Genomic DNA, 20756 nt, shown 5'->3' with positions numbered 1-20756 from the left:
GGTCACAGTCAGCCCAGTGGGTCCCCATGGTGACTAATTCATTAGCATGTGAACAGCTCTATGCAGAGAGCTAAGACAATATTGAAAGAAGCAGCCAGTGCTTGTCCTGTTGAACAATAATCACCCTGAACACCCCCTGCCTCCAGTGCTGAGCATGGGATACCTGTTCCATCATCAGATGCGATGGTCTCTGCAAGCTCTTTCACCTGATCAAGTCCAGTCACATTATCATCTATTTTACCATCCTCTGACTCAGCCTTGTCGCTGTCTGCAGTGCCATTCTCCGGAGCAGCACCATTTTCCAGCGTGCCTGAGCTCTCCTGCTTGTTGGCTTTCTGCTGCATCAGCTGCAGTGCAGCCAGCTTCATGAATAACAGATACCTGCAGTCAAGGAAAAGAGTTCAGCAAGCAGGGGAATCCAAGAGGATCAGCACTGCTCTGTGCTGAAGATCTCACCAAGTCAGCTGTGCAGACCATACAGCTCCCTGGGGGAGGCAGGATGTACCCCCCCTTTCCCATGAGCTTTCCAAAAATCAAAGCAGTGTACATCAGTTTATCAGAGGTGAGTTTTTTGTTGCCCATCACAATGGGAAACCAGTCTCCCTGCAGGGGTTATAGATTGCTTTCCACATGCAGCATCAGCTCAGGAAGCTCTCACTGCCAGATGCACAGGACCAGTTGAACCAAAAACCAGCAGTAACTTTGCCAGATCTGAGCAGAGAGAGGCCCAGCCCCTGCTAGCCAAGGAGCAGCAGCAGCACCCTGCAGCCACAGCCCCAGGGCTGGGGGCTGTCCCAGGGAGCAGCAGAGCCTGCTGCAGGCACATAGCACCGGTGGCAGGGAAGGGCACTGGCTCTTTTTCAGCCTCTAGGAAACAAAGGCAGCATTGAAGACACCTCAAGAGCCCTAAAAAGAATAATAAATCCTTCCCACTCCATTACTGTCAGGTGCACGGGGTGTCTGCAGAACTTCTAAATGTTTGGACAGAAAACAACTAAAGATCTGGAGACTGAAAAGTAAAACCTCTCTTTCCCCATCTCCCCATGAGCCTGTCAGAGCCCCTACTGTGTTCTTATTACCTAAGGGTCTACAGTTGCATCTTCACGGCCAAACGGTGCAGTGAGCCCTGCTGGGAGCCCTCTGCCCATGTCCCTGGGACCTGGACCACCACCAGTTGCAGGTGGAGGAAGGGAGGAGCTCAGCTCACCTGTGTTCTACAAAGGCATCCACAAGCTCTTGCCGAAGACAGCAAAGCTTGTGTCTGTGCTGCTTGGGAAACCCCATTTTCTTACATTCCTCTGGCATCTCCTCCCCTTCCACGGGCAGGAAGTTGAGGTCTGGCGGGAAGGTGCGGAGCAGGTCCAGGATGTAGTGACGCCCGTCGTTGCCAATGATGCCTTTGCACTCCACCGAGGAGCACAGCTCCACCTCCTCGTTCTTGTCGTTGAGCACTCTGTGCTTCTGGATCTTGAGCGGCCTGCTGGTCTTCTCCAGCAGCTCCAGGTACTTGGGGTGCGAGACGACCGTCTTGCCAAAGTCTATTGACCCATAGATGACACTCTGTTCCTGCTCCCGTTCCAAGATGCCAGGAATGATAGACTGAGCTGTCACCCTGTAGCCTCTGTAATCCACCACCACGGTCCCCAGCGTGTACAGCCCCTCCACATCCACCGCGTTGTAGGTCCGCACGCCGTTGAGGTCGTTGGTGGGAGCCACGTAAGCAGCAACGTCTCCACCAAAGTCCTTGTAGTGGTCACGGACATCAAAGCCCAGGCTGAAGAAAATGTTGTTCCAGATGAACATCTGCATCTTGGTCTCTTCACTGGGGTTGATGGCCATGACGTTCCCATCAATGACAGCCATGGCACCTCTTGTTGCTGCTGCAGTGAAGTCGCTGTGAACCTGGAGGGAGGGGAAGAGAGCACTGGGTAAGGAAGGGCTCAGGGCTCCCACCCTCCCACACCTCGCTCTCAAAGCTCCCTGCACACTTCTCCTTCGCTCCTCTCCTCTTTGTGGCTTTGTTTTTTGTGAGCCTGGCTAGTGGCTGAGATACACACTCCAGGAGGCAGAACATCAGTGTGGCTTCGACTCATTAGCTCTCTGCAGGGGGCTTAAGCACAGCGTGTGTCTCCTTCTCCTGTTCCTCCCACCCACTCAAAGAACTGCATCAGACAGAGCAGCAGAGGACTAAGAGGAGGCTGCCTTGGGGTCAGCAGGGAGACACGGGCTTCAAGAAGCATAAGTCTTCACTGTGGAGCTGGGAGCAGATGATAATGTGCAAGAGAGAACAAGACCCCTTAAATTTCTAAACAGGGATCCTGCTCTTGCAGTTGCTAAGGATAGCCCAGGAGACATATCCAGATGTGACATGGGCAGCAGACAAGAGGCCATGTGGAGAGCTCCCTGCACATCCCAAAGTTACCTTGAAAATGGCTCGTTCTCTCAGCAGCCTTTCAGGCAGGTTCTTGCGTGGCAGCTCTCGCGTGGTCTGCAGCTCCTCGTTCCAGTCTCTGGTCTGAAAGAGTCAAAGCCTTGTTGGAAGCAATACATTGTGTAGGAAGGGGCTGGCAACTCAGCATTTCTGCTTTATGAGGCATTTTGTGAGAGAAGGGAGGGGAAGGGGCAAGAATTCAGGCTGCTGTGGAGTTCAGGGGAAACAAACTAGCAGCAGGAATGAACACTCATTGTGAGTGGGCTCAAGTAATATTCAACAGCAGTTTGGGACAGATCTCACATTAGAACAGTCCATGTGGTGCAGTTTAAGTGCAACAGCAGCTTGCCAGCTCAGCAGCACAGTGCAGGGCTGTTGGCAGCACACTGCCACATGGTCACGCCGTGCTGCACCACTTGCCCTGCAAGATGTTATGCTACAGAGCTCTAACTGAAGCATTTGGAATGGTTTGCTCAGAGACATGAGAGCTGTTTCAGGCCTGACTGGCACGGAGGAGCACTCTGCCTTGTTGAAGCACAGACATGGGATTTATAAACACCTGAGCAGAAGAGGCTCCTCTCAGACCTTTGTGTGATGGGAGTTGCAGCCAGAGCAGCACAACCCCTCTAGTCAAAAGCACTGTCAAGAACAAGAACTCCCGTGTTTTCCCTTGATGAGCAAATACCCTTCCCCAAATACGAGGTCTGTTTGTTTAAAGTGAAGTGATTCCCAGCACAGCAGGCAGCCACAGGCTGCCAGGCAAAGCAGGGCCAGTACCTGCCCAGGGATGTGCTCCTCGTAGCCCAGGCGGGAGGTGTAAGCGTCCTCTGCCCGCACACAGTCCATGGCGTGTTCTGCCTGCGGAGCCGTCCAGCTGTACACTTGGAAAGGAGTGGCTATCCTCTCAAAGGGGTGTCTCTGAACCCTGGTTTGGGAGTGAAAACAATTACACTTTTTTCCAAAGGAAGCCTTCTTTCTATTCTGAGAGAACTTTCCCTCTGCAGCATCAGCTTCTGACAAACAAAACCAGAGCAGGCCTCGAGAGCAGCACAGACTTCATTTAACAAGTCAGCCCATGCTGACTGCCTGGCAGGGGCAGCAGCTCTCAGCAGCAGCCTGCACAGCTACCCGGGCTCTCCCCAGCCCCATCTGCCCACTTTTATCCTCAGTGGCACCGCTGGAGCCCCCCATCACCCTCGGCAGCAAGGCAGAGGGTGCCCACCCCCAGCTGCACAGCTCGGACTGGCCCACCCGGGCTGCATCACAAAACCAGCCTACAGCACACACCCACTAATGAAGTGAAAAGCAACCTTCACCAAATGGCCTCTTGTGTAATCTGTCTGCTCTCAGCAGGTGCTGGAGTCTCATCTGTATTTACTTCTGGCCCGAGAACCAATACAGCATAATCATTTTTAAATGGCCAGATAGTCACAGTAGTGGCTGGAGGCTGCAGCTAATTTCCAGCCCTTGTCTAGTGTCACTTTCATCTTCTTAATGAGAGCAGCAGCAGAGCTCCTGAAAGCCACACAATGTGCCTGTCAATTTGCACCCTACTGAGCCGAGGCAGTTCATTAAGTGGGCTCTAAAGAATGACAGGTTTTTGCACAGGACCCACTGTCCTGGAGCAGAATAAATGGTCCCTGCAGCAAGGGCAGCAGAATACAACAATACATTCTTAGTTTTTATTATTCTTCTTCTTGTAGGAGCTAGAGGAAGTTAGAGAAAGTGAACATGAACAGACATGTTTAAAAGAATTACTCACTCTCCCCTGTAAGCCTGCACAAAGCCCTCATGGGGTGACTTTACCCAGTATTATATGCTTGTGTCTGTTTTGGGTTCAGAGGAGGTACCCAGCAGGGGTCAGCTGGCAGGGCCAGCACAGGGGTGCTGCAGCGTGTGGCCGTGCTTCATGTGCACTCTGCTGCCTGCCTGTGAGGCAGCAGCCACCACAGAGACCCAGCAAGGACACCCCCATCTCAGGAGCTGGGAACACATCAGCAGTTGCCCCTGCACAAACCCAGCTCTGGGCTTTCTCTCCCACTGTGCACACCTGCCCTAAGTGCTCCGTTCTCAGCAGGTCAGGCTGAATTCCAGGTGGCCCCTACAACTGACACTCCTGTGGCAATGGGGAGCTGCTGTCCCTTAGGCAGAACCAAAACCCCTAAATCTATGTGCTGTAAGCACGAGCCAGCTAGGAGCTGCAGCCATCCCTTGGATAAGGCCAGGCCTCTGGGCTTCCCCTGGCCTGTTGCTGTTGTGCTGAGCAGCAGCAGCTGAGGCACAGCGCTGTGGCTCCATCCTCTGAGCAGGGGAAAGCTGCTACACTGGCTGCTACATGATGTGCTGCCTCCACGTTTGGGCAGGTGCTTTGTGGTCTTTATTGCAGAGATTCATGTCCCAACCACCCACCACTACGTGAGCTCAGAGGAAGCAGGAGTCCCAATCCTGGCTGCATCGGTGGCAGCCAGTGCCCACAGAACCAGCCACACAGCTGAGTCTCAGCAGGCAACTTCCCAACAGACCACTCCAGGCTACAAGAGAGGAAAGGGTGCTGCTACCGTTTCTTCTGCAGAGCAGAGAAGTTTTTTTTGAAGGTAGGGCTGATCTGGTTGAGTAGTTCCACCAAGGAATGACTGAGAAAACTGGGGTTTGCAGGTTTGGGATTGAAGTTGTATGCAGTAGACCTGCAAGAGAAAAAAAAGAGATAAAGTCACGAGCCATCGCCGAGTGCCCGCAGCACAGAGCAGTGCCGTCCGTGGACACCCCGAACAACAGGCCTGTGCAACACGCCCTTGCTGCAAATGGAGAGCCCTCTCCAGTCTCTCCATGTGAGACACAGCTAGTACCCCTGTGTTTTCAGCTCTCTTCAGACAGCTTCATTCTCCTGTGAATTATGACCTTGCATTTCAACCATGCAGTTACAGTTGCCCAGGCAATTATCTGGGCTGCAGGATTGAGGCCACCCAGAGACTTTTCTGAGCCGCTGGCTGCTCAGGTACAGCAGGGCTTGCTGCTCTCAAGTTCTCTCCACCCACAACTCCACAGGTCTGTTACAGGCCGCTGGGCAGGACGGAGCCTGCAGCTGCCTCAGCACAGCCAGGCACAGCACAGACACTTCAGCAGGCTCCCAGTCACTTTTATTTTGAACAGTCAAATCTGTGCCCGGCTTCGGAAGTTCCGACAGGCTGTGGGTTTGCTTCAGGGCAAAATGAGACGGCTGCAATGGTCAGGAAGGAATTCCCTCCCAACATAAACTACTCTAATTAGCTGACGACATTATGGGGTGTTTAAACTTTCCCTAAAGCATCAGGCATTTATCCTCTGTGCAGAGATGGTACCGGGCGTAACCGAACAGCCCAATCCAGTACAGCAGCTCCCGCGAGCCCACGTGAGAGGGAAGCAAAGCAGGCTGTTTGCCACCGAAAAAACCCAGCAGCCAGTATTTGTTTGTGGGTTCTTTTGCAGTTGGCTATCACAAGGTCCCTGCTGCAGGGCAGGGCAGGGCAGGGCAGGAGGAATGTCCGTTACTCACTGGTTGAGGTAGAAGCCCCGCGTGGAGGCGGTGACGCTGACGTGCCGATCCTCCACCGTGATCACGTACAGGTACATCAGGTCCCCGTGCATCTTGCGGTTCCCGGGCGGAGGGTTCCAGCCGCTCATCGTCAACACCTTTAGGCACTGCAGAGGCTACAGGAGAAGAACACAACTCCAGTCAGCAGGAGCTCCTTCCCCTGCGTTACAGAGCCATCCGATGCACGCGCCACGCTCCTTTCCCCCGCTGCCCTCGCTCGGTCCCACAGACGAAGCTTAACAAAACAAAAGGGACTGGTCTCAGGAGCACAGCCTGCCCCAGCCCTCTGCATCCCCACCCGTGCCTCAGTTTGCTGCCTTTCACACCATAAAACATAGGTAAAAACAGCCACCCTGGGCCTTTGGGCTGCACAAGGCACAAATTTCTTGCTGTACTGGTTTTCAAATGGCAGCTTCTGAACCAGAATGCAGGAGGGAGGGTATGGGAAAGCTCAGGGTAATTTGTAGTGATCTTTGCAGAGAAGTGCTGTTCTCCCTTCCCTGCCACCCCTCCCAACAGCACTGGCCATTTCACACTCTGCAGGTGTCCATACTCGGTGTCCAGTGTTTTGCACACGAGCTCTTGGACTTTATTCTTTGGCTAAACACTGCTATTCCAGCACTCATTAAGCATCGAGCAGAGCAAATCCCAAAGTCCACCTGAATGCAGGATTCAATCCCTGAACACCAGTTTGCTGCAAGGAATGTGCCAATAGCTGTTTTAATGACACAGGAGAACTCTACCTTCCAGTCTCTGTTCTGGGGCTGAAGGGCACACAGGGGTCTCTCTTTGCTACCTGGCAGGATATGTTCAGGAGGGGTGCAGTCAATTTGCTCCATTTCAGTACCTTTCTTCTTCCGTTTTCCACTGTCTAGAATGGACAGAGATACAAAGTGAGTGCTGAAAAACGGAGCATTCCCTCCTCCAGGAGCTGTTGGAGGAGGAAGGCAGAAGTGTTAGAGTGCTTCTCTGCACCTCTGAACCATGTGGGACAGCTGACTCTTACAGTGCCTTTTACAGAGGCAAGGAGTCAGGAAACAGCACACTACAGAAGCCTTTTTCCCCCTCGTACCTCCCAGGTCTCCTTCAGTGAAAACACTCAGGAAGGACAGTGAATTACAGTCCACACCATTGAAAGCATCTGATGGGTCCAGACTCTTCAGAAGGTCCCGGATGTGACGCACGTGTATCCTGGCTTCTCGCACTGTGTATGGCTCTGATGAGCAAAAGGGAGGAAAGAAACTGCAATTACACAGCTGCTTACACCTTTGTTCTCAAAAAGAAACTGCAGGAAAGGGCTGCACGTGGCCAAAACTACTCCCTGTGAGAGGCCTCAGTCCCTCCCGAGGGCTGGGGGAACTTGCCTTCCACCACTTTCAGCAGCGATCCCTCCTGCAGCCCCTCAATCGTTTTCAGCTCAGCGAAGTTATCGAGCACGTTGCCCTCCAGCTGCAGGGAGAAGCACGTCCGGTGGCAGGTGTCCTCACGGTCCATCAAAACCTGGTGGATCTCTTGCACCATCTCTTGAGGAGAGACCTTCAGAAGGGAAGAACACAGATGGCTATTGTCCCTCTTCACACGTGGTCTTGCCAAACTTCCTCCCTCTGCTGCAGAATCAAACACCTCTTGTAGCTCTCCAGGCTTGGAAGGGCAGCTCCAGCTCTCCCTCCCAGGGATGGGACAGAGGTAGCAGAAAGGGCAGCGAAGGAATAGGAGGTGGGGGAAACTGAGGGCTCTTCCCTTATCCATTCACACTGCACATCTGAGTGACACACATGGAAAACACCCCGTTTCCTCTGCTGGCTCTGCCACGGTCTGTGCGCGGTGCGGTGCCTGTGCCAGGGTCACAGCTCCAGGGCACACGGCTGCTCCTGCCTCCCTGCCCAGGCTCCAGCACCACTGACACTGCTCCCAAGCTCGGAGGACTCAGGGTAGTTTACATAAGCTGCTGTGAACAACACAGCTGCTATTATTAGCCTATTAAAACTAACAGCCAAGGGGATTTAAAGAAGAGAAGAAGCTGGGCTGCAATGCAGCCACTTCCACAGGGGATGGAGCTTCACTGAACCTCTGCTGGTCTTGGGGACATAAGACTTCCAACTGGGTTTAGACTCCAGATGCCTCTCCCTGAGATTAGAGATCCTTCACCTGAACTGCTTTCAGTGAAGTATCAAGCTCAATCAGAATACCAGGTGGACATGTCAGAACCTGTCCTGGGCTGGCAGCACGTCACCGTCCATGTGATGCACGCAGAGCTCTCTGTGCAGAGGGGAAGTGGGGCCTGCCATCATTCCCTTCATTTCCAGGCTTGAGCTCCCTGAGCTGTACTGACCAGACCCAGGTCAGCCCAAGGAGCACCAGTAATGGACAAGCAGCAGCTACAGCTCAGCTAATACTCCCTCCCTTTGCTCCACACCTCGGATCTGGAGCAAAACAACCTCCCTGTCCCTGCAAAGCCAGGCAGGCCTGTGCCAGACAGCCTGTTGCTTGTGTCTTCCTTCCTGGGGCTTCTAGACAAAAAGGTCAGGCAGTTTCTCTCCTGCATACCCCACTTTTAGGCCATGGGGGCTAAGGGGGGCCTCCCTGGGCACAGTCCCATCCCCTGGGACAGTGCTATGTGTGCCCTGGCTCAAGCCCTCCCTGCCTCCTCCTGCCAGCACCACGACCCTGCTGCCCTCCCCAGCGAAGGGAGGTACCTGCAGGGAGAAGGGCTCGATCCCTGGCGCGCAGATCCTGACGGTGAAGCCCGTGTCCTGGATGACAATGACCTCCTGGTCGTTCCCATCCTCGCCCGGGTCAGGCTCCTCGTGCCCGTTCTGCCTGGTATCCTTCTCACCCTTGAGGCTCTCGTGGGGGCCGCTGCCATTCATCAGTGCCACGCCAGAGGGGTGCTCTGGGCGAGAAGAGAGAGGTTTAGACGTGGTCTGAGCAAAGGGAGGCTCCTCTCCGAGTGGCTGGAGACTGGTTCGGGCCCCACCGCTGTCCCCTGGCCCACCCAAGCAAACCAGGGGTTAAAAGGCAGCAAACGTTTTATTCTGCAGTGGGTGTTTACTAGACAGAGGTGTGCCAGGCCCTTCCCTCCCAGCATCTGAACGTGCTCTCGCTCGCCTGCAGGGTTTGCATCTTCCACAAACCCTGAGCGAGGGGCGGGAAGGAAAGCAGGAAGGATGGGTCAGTGTACAGCGCATTTCAGCTTAGTCTTAAGAAGCCTCTTAATTAAAAGAAATGGGTGTGTGGTGCTGTGCAGCCCGGAGGCAGCTGTAACCTCTGCACCAACATGTTACACAGCTCTAACATCCCTCCTGGTAGGCTCTGGGAGGGGAAGAGGCAGCGGTTGCGTTGCTGAGCCGCACATCACGTGGAGCCAGGTTACTCCACAGGCACACAAACAGCTCCCACGCCCCGGCCTGCATCTGCCCACCCTCTGCACTGCCAGAATGCTTTGCTGAGATCCCAGGGTGCCAGGGCGAGGCTGTGCCCAGGCAATTTTCTTCAGGAAAAAGGTGACGACACTTTAAGTGCTGGTTGAGGCAGATGCGTCACCGGGCAGGAGCTCTGCGCCCACTGCGCCCTCCCAATGCCTTGTTTTCCTTTCCAGCCAGGCAGCTGGCGTCACAGCGCTGATTAGGATCTGGGGAGCTGCGGGTCTTCTGGAGCAGCCTACACCCACCAAGCTCTGCTGGGGACCACGCTAAGGAGGACACACCTAGGCCCAGGCACTGCCAGGGTAAGCTGGAGCCGTGGCCAGAGCCGCTGATGGCAGCTGCTGGGAGAGGGCAGAGACCCCCCCCGGCCCAGCCTGGAGGCAGAGCACTGCTCTCATCTGCCTCCCTGGGCAGCGGGTGCTGGAGAGGAGTGGGCATCACACACATGGGGCACAGCCTCAGCACAGCCAGCCTGGCCACACATGGCCAGCACACCCTGGCCACGGGACCCCCAGGGTCACACAGTTAGAGCCTGGTGCTCCCAAGCTGCACAGTCAGAGGGGCTTGGGGCTTCCCTGGGCACTGGGAACAGCCTTTCCAAAAGGCTGCACAGGGTCAGGGTGGCTCAAAGCCAGGATAATGCCCCAAGGCTGCTGAGCACCAAGCTTCAGTCCTCCAGCCAGCTCCACCTGGCAAGTCTCTTTCCTCCTCCTCCTCACCTCCCAGCAATGCATCAGTCCCAGCCCCAGCTGCGCTCCAGGGGAGATGGCAGCTCAGCTCCCTCATTTCTCAAATGCAGACTGGGCTGTGGCTTGAAGACCTAAAGCTGTCACAGCTGGTTCTCACCTATCAGCCCCAACTGCTCTGGCAGCCCAAACAGTCACTCAACCTTCACTGTGTGTAAGCACAGGGCTGAAACAGTCTATCTCCCTTGCAGGCCTCTGGAGCACAACAGGAGGCTGCAGCAACAAACTGCTGAAGCATCCCTGCCGGGTCACACTCCTGCTCCACGCAACTGCCAACAGCAAAGCCACCTCACAGACTGTGAGGGCCGAACTGGGAGACGGTGAAAGAGCAAGAAACACGAGGAGAGCAGCCCCATCCCACCAGGCAGCAGGTAACCATGCTGCCTTCAGCAGCCTCTGCTGCCTCCAGCATCTCGGCAGCTGCTGCACATGCTCCCTGTCACTCTGCCCATGTCCTTAACACAAGCTGTTCATTTCTGTGACAGATGAAGCCACGGGCAAGCCAGGGAGAGGCCTGGCTCTGCCTCTAGCATGCTGCAGTCATGATGAAAAACAGAGAGAAAAGCTCCACGCAAGAGTGCCCCAAGAGACGTGGTTTCAGAACCACACCATGCCCAGAGGGCTGAGGAGAGCCCCTCAGCGCAGCCAGGGCCGGCACAGCCCTGCTCCCCACTGCCTGAGTGCCTGGGGATGAGCAGAAACGCTCTATCTGGGGGCTACCAGCACTGTAGGCAGGGCAACCTGTAAAGCTCCAGGGCCAGGCCTGGTGCGGCCCCTGCCCACCCCAGCAGAGCAGCATCACTGCAGTCTTGCTCCTGCTGAAGCAGAGGAGACACCATTTCGAGGAAGGCTGTAGCACTGACCGAAGACCCAACAAGCCCATCTTCAGCTGCTGTGGCAGCAGCCACAGGCAGAAGCCAGACACAGCCCAAGGTGCCCCATCTCCATCTGTCCATGCCCAAGAACTTTCCCCATAGTGTCACAGATGAGAAGCTCGAGGTGCTGCTTATGAACAGCAGACTGTGGCTGGCAGCTGAGGTGTGGAAGGAGCAGCCTGTGGGATGTGCCAGCTCTTGTCTCTCTGCTCTCGTTCCCTGCCATGGCTCCTGTCCTGATGCTCCTGCAGTCTGACCTGGGCCATGCTTCAGGCACCCTCTGCCCTGTAGTCATGCTAAAGGCTGGATCAAGGATGCTTCCCAACCAACTGACTCAGCAGCAGCAGCGAGGTGGGCACTATTTCTGTGCCACAACAGTTGGCAGATACTCCTGAGAGGGACCCTGTCAGCTCTGAGCAAACGTGATTTTGGTTTATGTCTTTTTTTCTAAGCACCATCCAGCAGAGAAAGCGCCTGCTTGGAGTGGGAATGGGGAGGAGACAAGCAGGGCACAGGCACTAACCAAACAAGAAGAGACAGGCTTCATGTGAGAGCTGAACAACCCATGAACACGCTGGGCTTGAGCACAGCAACCACCTTCAGCTGCAAAGGAAAGCAAGACAGGGAAAGTGTGCACACAGCAGGGGAAAGTCATGAGACAGGACCACGCTCCTGCTTTTCACTACAGGCAGTTGGTTTGTGCAGCAGTCCCGGCCCAGGACCTGCCCCACACACGGAGCTGTGGGCTGGCCAAGCGCCGGGAGCCCCATCTCCTGGGGGACGCACAGGCAGCCCCTGGTCAGGCTGCAGAGCTTGTGCTGGCGCTGGCAGGCAGCCCAGCTGTAACACAGTGTGCTCACTGCGACTGGCACAGCAGGAACAGACCTCGAGCACACACAGGCCTGAAGCCTCCAGAGCTGCAAAGCAAACGAAGGGAGGGGGAGGAGGCGGCGCAGGCAGCACCTCACCATCCACCCGCACTCCCTGGAGGAGGATCAGCAGGAGCACTCACCTTCATCTTTGTCCCTGGACAAGGAGCACACACACCGAGGTGAGAAGCCCTGTTCTCATCCCATTTAGCACGAGCCTGAGGGGCGGTGGGCACCCTGCGAGCCCGGCCTGACACAGGGTGCAACACCCAGCCGAGCGTTGCTGTCTGCACGCAGGGACGGGCAGTGCCGCTGATGGCAAGGGGAGAGCTCTGCAGATGAGCACTTTCCTTCCCTGTGCTCAGTAACAGCGGAGGTTCAGAGGCACAAACCTGGAGATTAAACTCCTCCCTTTTCTGTCACTGAGGGTAGGGCTCCATTCATTCATGATCTGCTCCAGTGTCATTCTGAGGGCCCAAATTCTACCCTTCCCTCCTCAAAGGCATTTCAAATTCTGAGCACCCTGGAACTCTCACCCAGCTGTGCCTGCAGCCTGAACACCCACCACAGGCACAGCCATGTGCAAAGCAAGCAAGGCACTAAACCAGAACCCAAGCAACCAGTCACCCTGCACAGCCCCTCATTCCACCAGTGGCACCCAAACACAGCGGCTGACACCAGCCACTGCACAGGGACTGAACAGAAACACGGTGACAGAAAGGCATGATTTGACCTTGAGACTTCAAAAATAGTAATCTGTGTTTCTCCTGTCCTAGAAGTCCTGGCAAGGACAAAAGCCAGCCCGAGTTACCATTTGGTGTCATGTTGGAGCAACTGGCACAGACCCTGGCCACGCTACGCCTGCTGTGGAGCAGAGGGAGAGAAGGAAAACACCTCCCATGCTGCAGCAACCACCTGGGCCTGCTGCCCCACAGGCGGCAAAGATGCACCGAGGGAAGGAGGATGAGGAGGATGAGGAGGAACATCCCGTCCCTGCGCTGGGCAGACGCAGAGCTGCTCCATCTCTCCAGGTCAGGTGTTGCCTCCCAGGTGCTCAGCTGGAGGAGCCCAAGGCTCCAAGCAGACCCCTCACTGTGCTGCTGCAGGCCAGGCCTGGCAGAGCTGCTCCCGTCCCTTACAGCCCCATGTCCAGCCACAAACAAGAGCAGGATTTGCCTTACGAATTAAGGAACAAAATAAGCAAAACCTCCTTATGTTTGTGTTGCTAACAGGGACAAGGCACAGACAGGTCCCTCTGTGGTACAACCCTGGGGTGGGATATCGTGCCACCTTCCTCCTCCTCCTTCTGATGTGAAGTTAAAACTTCACCTCTCCTCTGTCCTGCCCCATCCCACGGGCACACGCAGCCACCCACTCCCATGACAGCCACATGGCTACACAGAGATGTGACCAAGCACCATGTCACTGAGCACCTAGAAGTGTGAGCTGCTTCTTCCTCCTCCTCTTCTTCTGCTGCTGTTTTGAGGGCAGCGCCTGCACCCGAGAGTCGGGACCACAGCCTGATCTGCCGCCGGGACAGGCAGCAGGCTCTGGCACTGCCAACCCCGCGCTCCTGTCACGAGCCCTGGGTGACACCTCGCCAGGGGAGGCCGGCGGCAGGGCTGGGCTCTGGGCTGGCAGAGCAGAGGGTGGCATCCCAGGGCTCCCTGGGGAGGGAGCAGCACCGCCGTGTCCCGGCACCCCGCCCGGGCCCACCGCGGCCGTGTCTGAACGCTGGGCTGCTGGGCCCTCGCTGCGGCCGGCGGGACGTGCTCCGGGGGCCGCATCTCCCCCGTCAGCTGCGGCCACGTGCTGCGGCCGGCGGCAGGATCTGTGGGCTGAGCCGCCGGCCTCAGGTTTCACACGGCTCTGGCAGGGCTCGAGCGCCCGAGCGTGATCCAGCGGCCCCGCCAGCCCTTCCCCAAGGTCGGCGGGAAGGACGGCGGCTGCAGGGGATGCCTCTGCCCGCCGGGGAGGGCCGGCAGCGCCCACACAGGGGCTCACATGGCTCTTATCACAGACCAGCACCGTCCCTCCTTTGTCCTTGGCCTCGGATAGGTCTCGGATGTATTCGGCGCACTTCTGCGGGCTTGCGGGCAGCGCCTCGCTGGGGATGATGTCTGGGTACGGCCCAGCGCGCTGGGCAGCTCCTGGCGTCTCTGCGCAGTCGGTGCAGCTCAGGGGGGGCTTTGGTAGGAGCGGTGACCTCTCATCGGGAGAGCTACAGCTGCGCGTCGGGAAGATCAGATCGGTGACTTGCCTGCAGCAGTTTGCAACAAGGCTGTTCCCCATGCTCCCAGGCAGCCTGGCTCACAGCACCCAGTTAGGAAAGTTAGTTCTCTTTGCACACAAATACCAAAGTTCCCACAAGGCAAACTCCCACGCAGCAGCCCTCGCCCTCCACAGCGGGACCCGCTTGCCTTCTCACGCCGGGGCTGCCTTCCCCAAACGAAACTCCTTGGTCCCAGGGTGCTGGGACGCGAGGGCCGGCGGCCGACTCCGCGCGGGGCCCTGAGCTCACGCCGTGTGCTCACCAGAGCCGTGCGCTGGGCCCGCTGCGCTGCTCCCGGGGTGCTGCCCAGCCACCCTCACCTGCTGCGCGGCATGACGCCTGCCAAGCCCCAGCGCAGCTCCCTGCAGCTGCAGCTCTGCTCTCCTCTCCCCACCGCGCCACAGCAGACCCAGACTGTATCTAACAGGTTCTTCAGGCGCGGGCAGCGCAGCCCCATCGCCCCGGCCCGCAGCGGATATAAATAGCCGGATCTCGAGTGCTGCACCGGTGCAGCATGGGATGAGGGCTGGAGCCCTTCAGCACTGCCAAACCTGCGAGCAAGTGAGATGCATTGAATTACAAGGCGAGGACGGTTACTATGGCACGCCTGGGCCCAGGCACAGCCATCCATACTAAGCAGGCAAGCACAAAACAGCCAGGCAGTGAACCAGGAAAGGGTTCCCAGACAAATCTTCTGTCCTCCCGCCCTGCTCTGTCATATCAGACACAAACCACAAAACCACACACACAGGCCCCTAACGCCACGCCTCTATCCGTGCTACTTTAAGAAATCCTGGCAGCTGCAGCAGGGATTCTGGGGCCGGAGGTTTCTGCATCACCAGGAGACCGCAGCGTGCCCGCAGCGCAGCCAGAGCACACCTGAGTGAGGCCGCGCTGCAGCCGCCCACCCTCGCCCTCAGCAGCAGCCCCAGCCCCGCAGCACAGCCCCTCTGACAGCCGACACGCAGCCAGCTCGGCCTCAGTTCCCCGGCTCCCTGATGGGCTGGATGTCTCACACACACGATGTGATGTGCAGGAGCTGCAGCCTGGCCTGATGGGGAAGGCTCTCGTGTGGTGAGGAAACCTGAGAGCCACCCCCCACCCCTGGGCAGCCCAGGGTGCAGCCCAGGCTTCCTCAGCTTCCTTCCTGAGGGCTCAACACAGCTTCACAGATGGGAAGGAGCACAGCTCTACACTGAGGAGAAATAACTGTCACATCCCTAGCACAAAAATCTCAAAAGAAGAACCAAGCCAAGCCCACACTGCTTACATGATCACTTGCTCAAGGCCAACACAACATGCACAGAGCAAGGGCAATCCCTTCTCTGAGGAAGGCATCAGGAAAGGCAGGAACAGCCCCTAGAGCCCCTGTGCCAGCCAGCCACCAGCCAGGAGAAGGGCAGAAACCAGCTGAATAACAGCAAAATTCCCACAGAAAATCCTGGCTAGCTTCTCCTGTCCCTTTGGAGGGAAGAGGAATCAGCTGTCTGTCCAATCTATTCCAGCTCCTGCCTCAATAAGCAGGGAGCCAATGGCACACCTGTGGCTGCTCCTTGGTGCAAGAGCCACAGGGCCTGGGAGACACAGCAGCCCTCGGCCTCAGGGGCCAGCACCAACTCTGTTTTTCTGATCATTTCTGAAGGGGTTTAGATGTACTCACAGCTTCAACTCTTCCTCCTTATCAAGAGACCTCTGGGAAGAGGTGAAATCTCCTCCTGGAGAAGTACCTGGTGAGGAGGTCTCAAGACACTAAGAAGCATTTCTTCAGCTCACACCAAGGCAAGTTCAGAGCAGCGTGGTGCCAGCTTTAACATGGGAGATGGTGCCAGTAAGCAAGTGCAAATGAAACATTAGCCAAATAATAAATCAAAATAGTTTAATGAATGCAAATGAATTGACTAAATGAACAGGCATTAGCTCCAGAGACAGCCCTGCTGGAAACACTTCTGCAGGACATCCCGTCGGGGAGGTGGGAGACAGCGCGAGGTGCCTCCCTGTGCACTGTGGCACTGGTGGGTCCCACACCTGCTGTCTCAGGCACTTCCAAGCCACTGAAGTGCCTCGTGCTTTGCAGTTGGCACCCAGAGTTCCCCATGCTGTGCTCTCCACACCTGGGAACTACATTTAAACTCATTTGTAAACTTTTTATCTGACCAAAACTTTGGAAACTTCATCCTGGAAGTATCTGTGTGGGTGACCCTGCTACAGCAACGTGCAACTCAAACAAAGAGCAGGACCTAAGGCAAAGTGCAAAGATCAGCACCAACAAAAACATCAACTGTTAGGAAGAGCACGTTTCTCAAATTTCAAGAGGAGACAGATGAAGGAATCACATTTCAGGCAGCTACCAAGAATCAATAATGCTGCACACACGTGTGTTCTGTTCTGGCACAGACCTTAGTGGCTGAAAGCTACTGAGACAACAAGATCCAGAGACAATGAACTACCCTGTTAGGCTCTGCATGCAGCAGGACCAGCAGAACACGAGGCTTGCAGACAAGAACAGCCATGGCAGGAAGCAACAGCCACAGCTCCACAGTAGCACAGGGAAGGCTTCAGCTTCATCCCATGCTGCCACCACAACTACAGCAGCTCTGCAGAGAACCCCACGCAGCACACACCTGGAAAGAACAACTTTGCTGGTCCCAAGAGCCCTATATAAATAATGAAGCCTTAATGAAGCTGAGAGCAACAAGACCTGCTGAGCTGAGAGCAGGGAGCTCTGGGTAGGCATTGCAGGGGAGACCCAACAGCTGTAATGTTGCCCTGAGCAGCTCCTACTGCCATCGCGCAGCACAGACGTGCTGATCAGCTGCAGCCTCCTGCCCAGCCAGCCCTGCAACGGGCTCTGCAAGAGCTGGCACCACACTGCCATTCCCAGTCTGCCCCAGCCAAAGGGCAGGGGTTAGGTGGTGCAGAGCTTGGGAAGAAAGGCCAGTGCCAGGCCAACCCAGCCCGTGGAGCTCTCTGCAAGAGTCACAGTCCTGCAGGTTTGTGGTGTTGGACAGTAACTGCACAAACCTCCTCTGAGCCTGCAGCTTCGTCAAAGGGTTGCAGTAGAGCTTTTCTCTTTAGGGAGAAAGGAGAGAGCAAACAGAGGAAATGCTTCCTTAAACAAATGTCCCATTACTCTCCTGTCCCTCAGCTGGAGGGAACCTGACTCCAGTGACCTGCTCTACAGGATTCTTCCCTCAGGACCAGTCAAGCGGATGTGGTGAGCGCCACAGCAGTTATTTCTTCAGCTTGAGAAGAGAGCTTACTTCTGCAAGTGTAGATCTACTTTCCTCACCCAAAGAAGGAAGGTTGGTCACCTCTGTAAGTGTCACTATACTGAATTGTCAAGAAAATGCCAGATAACTATTCATCCCAGACTCACACAGGTGAACTGCAACAGAAAGCTCAACTGGTAAATGGGCATGTGTGAGCTCCACTACATCACCCATGTGCTTGGCTAACCTTTAGCCTTGCTGCTACTGGCAAACAAAACTGACCTGCTTCCAAAAAGCAACAGCCACAGCCACCACAGGAGTAGCCACACTGGGTCTTCATCGTTCACACTGTCCAAGCGCTGCCTCGTGGACTGGTTTTACTTCTCAAATGCAAATAAAATAAATGCATGAACTTCAGACCTTGAAAGCTTCTAGAAATAACAACTTTCTAGTACAACCAACAGAGCACGATGCAGGAAAGCAAAGGGAGTGCTGGAAGCTGTGCCAGGAGAGGCTGCGCTGCCAAGTTTAGTCATTTGCAGACAACGAAGACAAACACGGGACTCGGCACCACAACGTGCTCTTACTGTGCAGAAGGCAGTCCTGCCAGTGGATTTATCTAGGTGCATGTTCCTGACCTATTTACTGCTGCTTTTCATCTGGGAAACCCGTGAGCAAGACTGCTAGGGCAGAGCTTCCAGAGGGAGCTCCGTGCTTCTCCCGCTGGCCGTGACCCCAGGCTCCCAGCCCCCTCCTGCCACACACGCTGTGTTATCACACTCCTTTCCTCTTCTTAACCTTGTAGCAGTGATCGGATTTCTCTTGCACAATATTCCTCCAGCTCTCTCCCTGACGCCTGTTACAGCTGCACATTAAAACCTCAACTGCCAGCAATTTGGCCCGTTCCAAAACACCAGCAAACCTCCAAGGTCGGGCGACAGACAGCGATAGCAGATCCCAAGATTAAGAGTCAGTCTCCTGACCTTGCTCCTGACGCCCAGCTCCACTCGCCTCCACAGCAGTTTTCCACTAACACCTGCATTCTCCTGCTTTTTAACAGATGGGGCTGAAGATCTGGGTGGCCACGAAGAACAGGGACGGAGACACCTGGCTAGAAAAAGCAAATCTTTGGGCAAGGTGAGGTTGAAAAGCATTTTGTGGTAGCCAGAAGCACTGCTAAACTTGCACATGAGACAAGCTCATTCTCGGGCAGTGACAACTGTAGGAACAAAAATCATCCCAGAAACGCTGCACACAACAGTGATCTCAGGCTGGCTAATGAGAAAGGTAACGGAGCCCATAACTGCCTCTGTCAGAAATCACCACAGTAAGGCCAACTGTCCACATTTGTGTGTGTTTTTGCGTTCAGAAGGACAGAGGGCTGCAAGTTTTGTCCAGTTTGGAGGGAGAGGGAAGCAAGAGCCTTCTTACCTTTCAAAGGCAGAGAAGACACCCCCAGGTCCCCTCAGCTGGCACAGCACAGAGGTGCATTTCCCCAGCGAGGAGCCCACGGGAGCCTGCCCAGGGCCCAGCTGCCCACAGCCTCCTGCACACAGAGCATGTGCCCGAGACAGGGGCTCCATATGCTGCAAGGGCAGCAGCAGGTACGACACAGCAGCCTGGCCCTGGCAGACAGTGGGGCCTGGGAACCAGAGCTGGTAACGTGGACAGGCTGCCCCCATCTCCACCACAGCCCAGCACCTCTGCCCAGCTCCCAGAGAGGACAAGAGCCTTCCTCCCTCTCCTCCCCCAAGCCAGGAGGTGCCTGAGCAATTGTGCACTTCTGAAACGTGGGGGGGACTTTTCCACCTCCCGGCTCAGGCAATCAGCTTGTGCCCCGAGAGGCACAGATTACCCGGGGTAACTTTTTAACCCAGTTGTTGGCACTGCAAGCGTGGCGGCTGCTGGAAACCCGGGCGTGCAGGGGGAGGGGGAGGCTTTCAGCACCCGCTCCCCACTCCTGAACTGCATCCAGCCTGCTCCAGCACTCAACAGCCATGAACTTTGCTTTGGGTGACAAACTTCAAAAATTCACCTTGCCACTGTAACATCACGGGAGAGAGGAAGCAGCCGGTTGGTCACTTGGCAGGAACGGGGGCCCGGGGACGAGGCCAAAGACGCAGCACCCTGCTTCTCCCACTTTCTCGTACGTTTAAAGTCAGAGAACAGGGCCGAGCCTGGGATGAAAGCTCAGGACTGGGCTCTCTTGGACAGGAAACACACCGAGCTCAGCAAAACGCAGAGCAGGAGACAGCCCCCCGGGAGCCATGCCCTGAGCCCTGCAGCAGGCGCTGGACACCATCAGAGCGTGGGGCTGCTCCTGTCCCTGGCTCGAGCCACTCGGGCTCTGACACAGCAGGAGCAGCCATCCCGCAACTAGTTAAAACGGGACGCTTTCAGCTGAGATCTCGAACGAGCCGTCCGCCCTTCCCAGGGAAACCCAAGCTCTCGCTGTTGAGCGTTTCCCGGCGGCTCAACGGCTCCCGTACCCACACCCCGGCCCGTGGAGCGCCGGGCAGCGCCGGCGACCCGCTCCGGGCCTGGCGACCGCTCCCGCACCCGCCGCCCGCGCCGCGCTGCCGGCAGCGCCGGTCCCGCCCCGGCCCGCGGCCCCGAGGCGCCGCCGCCCGCGCGCCGTGCGGGGCCCGGAGCCCGCAGCGGCCGCTCCCCCCCCGCGCCGCGCGGTGTGCGGCCGGGTGAAGGTGACCTTCAGCGGGGCCCGGGGCTCCCGCTCCGCCGCGACGCGGGCGGGCTCAGGCGCCGCACGGCGCGGACGGGCCGTTGCCCTGACCACGGCGCCCCGGCTCCGGCTCGGCCTCGCCGGGACGCGGAAGAGCGGCGGGAATCGCGCGTCCCGGCCTCGCTGCGAGCGCCGCGGCCTCCGGGCCCGGCAGCCGGCGCTCCCCGGCGCGGAGCCTCCCCGAGCCGCGGACTGGGCGTGGGGCTCGGGCACGGCTGCCCCGCGGGAAACGGCGTCCCTCGGGCCGGGGGCAAAGCCGGAGCCGGGCGCCGCGGCGGAACGGGCGAGTCGGGCTCGGGCCGCTCCGCCGGCGGTTCCTGGCACCGGACGCCCAGCACAAGCTGTCAGAGGCGCCCCGAGTCCCCCGCCGCGGCCCCGGCCTCCGCGCCCCGGCGCTCCACACGGCCCCGGCGGCCCCCGGGGCGCCCACCCCGGCCCCCCGCGCCCCCTTACCGGGGCGCTGCTGGCTGTCGGCCGGCCTCCCGGCGCGCTGCCCCTGCTGCTGCTGCTCGGCGCCCTGCGCGGCGGCCGGCACGGCGGCCGGCGGCATCTCGTCCGCTTTAATGACCATGGGCCGCGCCGAGCCCCGCGCCCGCCCGCCCGCCGCGAAGGACAGCG

General features: G+C 57.2%; 2 protein-coding genes across 4 annotated transcripts in view; one reads left to right on the top strand and one right to left on the bottom strand.

Annotated features, from left to right (window-relative positions):
• The window catches only part of CLUH (clustered mitochondria homolog), a 34504-nt gene extending 13748 nt beyond the window's left edge, over positions 1-20756 (bottom strand). The window contains exons 1-11 of one of the 3 annotated variants that reach the window (XM_062012116.1): positions 20592-20756; positions 8699-8895; positions 7367-7538; positions 7075-7218; positions 6746-6873; positions 5964-6118; positions 4990-5115; positions 3209-3356; positions 2423-2515; positions 1208-1902; positions 164-381 (exon numbers count right to left, since the gene is read on the bottom strand). In XM_062012116.1, the coding sequence (XP_061868100.1) occupies positions 164-381; positions 1208-1902; positions 2423-2515; positions 3209-3356; positions 4990-5115; positions 5964-6118; positions 6746-6873; positions 7075-7218; positions 7367-7538; positions 8699-8895; positions 20592-20709 (2194 nt within the window). In that variant the 5' untranslated portion in view covers positions 20710-20756. Of the gene's footprint in view, positions 1-163; positions 382-1207; positions 1903-2422; positions 2516-3208; positions 3357-4989; positions 5116-5963; positions 6119-6745; positions 6874-7074; positions 7219-7366; positions 7539-8698; positions 8896-17680; positions 17754-19433; positions 19703-20591 lie in introns of those variants that run through there. The other 2 variants (XM_062012118.1, XM_062012117.1) reach the window with 2 other exon arrangements.
• LOC133627375 (uncharacterized) lies at positions 10806-13114 on the top strand. Its single transcript, XM_062012467.1, has 2 exons — positions 10806-12099; positions 12694-13114. The coding sequence occupies exons 1-2, from the start codon at positions 11702-11704 to the stop codon at positions 13103-13105; spliced, it is 810 nt and encodes a 269-aa protein (XP_061868451.1). The 5' UTR covers positions 10806-11701; the 3' UTR covers positions 13106-13114.

The sequence above is a fragment of the Colius striatus genome, chromosome 20, assembly GCF_028858725.1.
Source record: "Colius striatus isolate bColStr4 chromosome 20, bColStr4.1.hap1, whole genome shotgun sequence".
NCBI classification, from domain to species: Eukaryota; Metazoa; Chordata; class Aves; order Coliiformes; family Coliidae; genus Colius; species Colius striatus.
Note: the sequence above shows the minus strand (reverse complement) of the source record. Positions and strands in the feature narration are given on the sequence as shown.

Bases quoted from the DNA above. Each gene is read 5' to 3' on its own strand.
- LOC133627375 (XM_062012467.1), top strand. From the start codon at position 11,702: ATGAGACAGGACCACGCTCCTGCTTTTCACTACAGGCAGTTGGTTTGT. The intron at 12,100-12,693 runs GTGAGAAGCCCT...CTCCTGTCCTAG, and splicing joins CAAGGAGCACACACACCGAG to AAGTCCTGGCAAGGACAAAA.